The sequence below is a fragment of the Adiantum capillus-veneris genome, chromosome 27, assembly GCF_014529385.1.
Source record: "Adiantum capillus-veneris isolate H3 chromosome 27, ASM1452938v2, whole genome shotgun sequence".
Lineage (NCBI taxonomy): Eukaryota > Viridiplantae > Streptophyta > Polypodiopsida > Polypodiales > Pteridaceae > Adiantum > Adiantum capillus-veneris.
Genome location: NC_140957.1, coordinates 26,118,449 through 26,123,332, shown reverse-complemented (window position 1 = coordinate 26,123,332; position 4,884 = coordinate 26,118,449). Strand labels below are relative to the sequence as shown.

Genomic DNA, 4,884 nt, shown 5'->3' with positions numbered 1-4,884 from the left:
ATTATTGTGAGAATTTGTCCAAAACTTCTTGTGAAATGTACAGGGCTCTGCTGCCTCCCTGTTCCTCGATTTCTAACTAATTGCCTCCCTCATTGACAAGCTTCAAAAATTGCTAAAAAGTCATTTACTATTATCATCAATTGAGACCAATATGATTCCATTTGCAAACTTGAACCAAAACATGCTGTTATTCATCCGGTGAAAGTAGAAAGATTCGACCTCCATGAGGTCTTGAAATGGATGCACAAATCACACCTTCACATTGCTACCGAGTGCGAGAAAAACGCCCAAAAATATTCAAGTACTGCTGGACAGATCTTTAAGCAATTCAAAAGAGATCCGCAATTGCAACAACATTAGCACGTTGGAAAATTTTATAGCTCACTTGATCCACTGACTCATCATGCAGGTACCCTCACTGTTCTCACTTAAAAAGGTGATTGAATATCTAGCCAAATCCAGGATGAGAAGTTACAGACTCATGATAATTAAGCTCATGACAGCATAACCATCAGCACCAACACAATGACAATGCTTCCTTCTACATGCATAAGAAACCCCTCGCACTTTGCTCAAGAGCACCAACAGTTGCAACCTCCCCTTGATCTTAACTCACAATCAGCCTCTGCCTGGCAGTAAAATTCCATGAAGAGCTGCTGCAAAAACGTGTGTGTGTGTGTGTGTGTGTGTGTGTGTGTGTGTGTGTGAGAGAGAGAGAGAGAGAGAGAGAGAGAGAGAGAGAGAGAGAGAGATCTTTGAGAAAAAATCTGCCTTCGTGGAAAGTTGCTCGCCCAAATGGGGATCCACTACTCTATCAGGTCGACAAACCCTGAGAAGATTGCACACTCCCACCCCTTGTAAAGAGATTCCATACAACAGTTCTCTTTAAACTCCTTTGCAAAACTCCCACCAGATCACTTGCGCACAACATAGATGAGAGAAGAGGCAAGTCACTGAGATTCAAATCATGCCATAAATAAGCAACCTGTGATTGAACATTAAAACTCTTGAAGCTCAAGAGCGTACAATTGCGGATAGTATCCATTTAGCGCAATCCATACATGTACACTTGCACTAATCCAGTTACGCAGCATAGCTTGCAACATTTTATAAAAGTAACACGGCTTTTCATCTCACCTTGGGTAGAATCAAGACTGTAGCTGTCACTCTTTGTGCCACACGGTAACTTGTTCACATAGCTGTATGCTCACATGCTTTCTTAAGCTTTTGCTACAGATGCCAAAATGCTGCCCAAGATGCGCGAATGAGTAGAGACGTGTGTATCACCTTCCCCTGAATGCATGAAGTAAATACAAGTGTAAATATGTTTCTCAACGTGATTGATTGAGAGACTCTTTTAAGTAGTCCGCATGGATTCTTGGCGTGTCAAGATGGCACCCACCCGAGCTCGGACCTTGCACATGACCTATATACATGCCCCTGTTTTTAATCAAACCAGTAACATGCATTATTGAAATAGCCTTTCACCCATTGACCTGTCAGCGAGAAGGCGAGGTATCGGGCCAGAAATACAACGTCCCATTAATCTCCTCTTCATGCATTTCCATCACAAGATCATCCAAGTCTTCAAGCTCACTGTCATACCACATATCCTCATCATAATAATCTGAATCGTCGTAGAAGTCTGATGCATCAAAATCTGAATCGTCCGTGTTATATATGTCGTTTTCAACAACAGGCGGGTGGAACACTTTGAACCTCTTTCTGGCTTCTTTCACAAAGCTTTCCTCAATGTTAAGCTGCCAGCATCCTCGGAGATCGAGGTGCTCCAGAGATGTACATTTCTCAAGTACTGCCTTCAATCCAGCATTTGAAAGCATGCCATAAGCCATTTCCAAGTGCTTCAACTGCGGCATGTACTGTGCAATTGCAAATGCCATGTCGTCACAAACAGCCAAATTTGAGCTCTGCGGATACATGTTGAGATTGAGCCTTGTTATGAAGCGGCAGTGCTTGCCAAACGACTCCACCGAAGCTTTGGTGAAAATGCACCCGCTCACGTCCAAGTACGTTACTAAAGCAAAGTGAGGAGCCAGTTGACACATGCAATCCTCAGTCACAATGCTTTGCGGAATGCGTAGCACTCGGAGCGGTGAGCCACTGGACAGACAAATCACAAACAGTCAGATTGAGTGCGAATGTTGCTTGAGTGTTGAGCGGCAAGAATTTACAATGTTCAGACCAAAAGAAGCCCAATCACAGCTCCACACAAAGGATCGCATGTGAGTAAATATAAACCAAACCGAGAACCCTTTCGCAAGAGGAACATGCATGCGTGTGTATATATCTGTGCGGAGCCCTCTCTAAGGGGTATGGGTATGTGAACCATATGCATACACGTGCAGGTGTATGTATGACCAGGTGTACAGGGGCATGCTTCTTGATTTGCATCTGCATCGGTTGCATAGAAATACTCCGGAACATGCAAAGCCAGCCATGTCCAAACTAGAGGTGGTTGTGTGGGCACACCCCCCATTTACACACTCCAACTGAAGCAAACCTCTCTCTCTCTCTCTCTCTCTCTCTCTCTCTCTCTAAAAAAAAAAAAACAACACATGCAGGCAAACAAACTAGCATGATAATGAATAAGTGCAAAACTCACCTCCAGGCAATAATTCTCAACATATTGTCATTGTTTAGCTTCGGGGCGCAAATTTCTTGAAGACACCCGCGGCTGCGATTCATCAAGAAGGCCAACATCCTTTCCAGAGTTTCTGGCTTTCTACCATGGCTCCACTCATCCAAGTCTATTTTCTGCCAGCAAACAGCATCCTGAGACGCACGCCTCCATGTCCGGCAGACGCGAGGGATGTTAGTAAGCATGTCTTCAAGGGACAGGCGACTGAAGATCTTGGCGAGCGCATCTGGTAGCATGTCGGCCCAACATGGCACATCCACTTCTTGGTGGTGATGATGATGATGGTGGTGATGGTGGTGAAGATGATGATGGTGAAGGTGCTGTTGCTGATGATGATGATGATCTGGCTTATCCTCATTCCCTGTCTCATCTTGCTTGCTGTAGGGACCTGCCGACATTTCCATGAGCAAGCCCAATGGAGGACCTCAGTAAAATCAAACTTAACTGAATCCAGTAGGCTGTGTGCTAGAAGAGCGCTTCGTCGTCGAGACAACCTGCGAATTGCTATGAGCCAAGTGATGAAGAGGATGATAAAGTCAGAGGCACAATGGGGGGTACAATTTATAGAGGATAGAAACACAGAAAGCGCCAAATCGTGCATACATACATATGGCAGATATCTGTCCAAATCTGAAGGGAAAGAAGAGCAACCAGAGGCCTTTGTTGTCTGTGTGGTGCGCGGGGTGAAGGTGAAGGCGAATATGGGAGTGTATGTGTATGTGTGTGTTGTGGGTCTCTGCGAAAGTGTGAATGTGAGGTGGGTGTGCGTGTGGTGTCACTGGGTGTTGTGCATGGCCATAGCTAGGCCTCGTGGGCAGAGCCTCTCCCTCTCTCTCTCTTTTCTTCCTCTCTAATAGGCTAGGCCTATTAAGCGCCTTTCTCTTTCTTTCTCTCTTTCCTTGCGTGCGTGCTTTTCTACACCTTTTGGAAATATTTTCCACATCTATGTCAATGGATCACATCACCATTTCCTTCGTAGCGGTAAATGCGCTGAAAGAAAGAAGACGGGGGGAGGGGTGGGTTCTGGTGTTGATACACGCACACATAGCTCCCCCTATCTCTCTCTCCTCTCTCTCGCATAGCCCCAACTTCTAAGCCTTTCTTTCTGGCCGTCCTTGGCCTGACAAGGCCGAGATGGGTCGAGGAAAATGCCCTAAAATTCATGCATCTAGGTGTCCCCTCAAGAGTATCGCACTCATTGCTCTATACGCGATATGCAGAGGAGAGATGGCGAAGCTCCTAGGCCTACACACGCACGCACGCACGCAGAACTATCTTTCTATATAAGTTTACACAGGCACATACGCTTGGAAAGGCACCTACACACACACACCGCACCCTTCGTGGACCCCACCAGCAGATGCGCTCTAGCAGTTTGTGTGTGTGTGGAAGTTTGGGTTTCTTTTACCACCTTCCCTACCTCCTTGCCCTGCTCTTCCGTCCGCTCCTTCGTTGTGTCTTCTTTTGTCAATCTCGATTCTGCAGCGGCAGAAGAGGCAGACGAAGAGGGTCCTTTTTAGGCGCTCCTCTGCAAAACCCCTGTTTCCACAAATCAAAGAATTCAATTCATCAGATCACCACAGCGATCCGTGCTCTCTCTCTCTCTCTCTCTCTCTCTCTCTCTCTCTCACACACACATGCACGGAACCGTGAACGTTGTCTGAGCTCTCTCTCTCCTCTCTCTCTCTCTCTCTGGAGTCTCAACACACGCACATCTCCTGTTGTGTTGTCCTGTTCAAAATCGCGCTATCTCTGGAGTCGCTCAAGCTCTGTTGATTCTTTCGGTTTCTTTAACACAGCGTCAAGTACGCACCCGCAGTGGCTCTTTGCTGGTCTGTGCGCGCGCGCGCACGCATTTGTGTGTGGAGACTCTAGAGTCTCGAATTTCTACAAGCGGCGAGCGCACACACACCCACGTCTTAGGTCAAGTCATTCATTCTACCCCTGCATTGGCAGAGAGCTTCTAGTCTCCAACCCACAAATGGGCAGCATCACTTTACTACTTGCAGTCTTGCCCCCTCCCTGAGTCCGGACTCCGCTCTTGACAAAGACCTATTTCGTTAGAGAGAGAGAGAGAGAGAGAGAGAGAGCGCGCATTGGAGGAATGAGTCGCCAAAGTAGCGATAATGACCCCAACCCCACGGGTTGTTGCACTAGAAAGAGAATGTGTGACAGAGTGAGACTCTTGACGAGCGGGAAGGGAATGTGTGTGTGTGAGAGAGAGA

The 4,884-nt window shown here is 46.7% G+C and overlaps 1 protein-coding gene across 4 annotated transcripts; it reads right to left on the bottom strand.

The window, feature by feature from the left end:
- Window positions 1–954: 954 nt before the first annotated feature.
- Window positions 955–4,682, bottom strand: LOC147421668 (F-box protein FBW2-like). 4 transcript variants are annotated; one of them, XM_086502683.1, is made up of 4 exons: window positions 4,373–4,682; window positions 4,080–4,198; window positions 2,624–3,153; window positions 955–2,121 (listed from the first exon to the last, which is right to left on the bottom strand). In XM_086502683.1, exons 3-4 carry the CDS (start codon window positions 3,061–3,063, stop codon window positions 1,500–1,502), a joined length of 1,062 nt encoding a protein of 353 aa, XP_086358809.1. In that variant the 5' UTR covers window positions 3,064–3,153; window positions 4,080–4,198; window positions 4,373–4,682; the 3' UTR covers window positions 955–1,499. The 4 variants fall into 4 exon arrangements, with proteins under 4 accessions (XP_086358809.1, XP_086358812.1, XP_086358810.1 ...); XM_086502686.1 differs by having other exon boundaries at window positions 4,473–4,682; XM_086502684.1 differs by lacking the exons at window positions 4,080–4,198; window positions 4,373–4,682 and adding an exon at window positions 3,267–4,064 and having other exon boundaries at window positions 2,624–3,163.
- Between the last annotated feature and the right edge of the window lie 202 nt (window positions 4,683–4,884).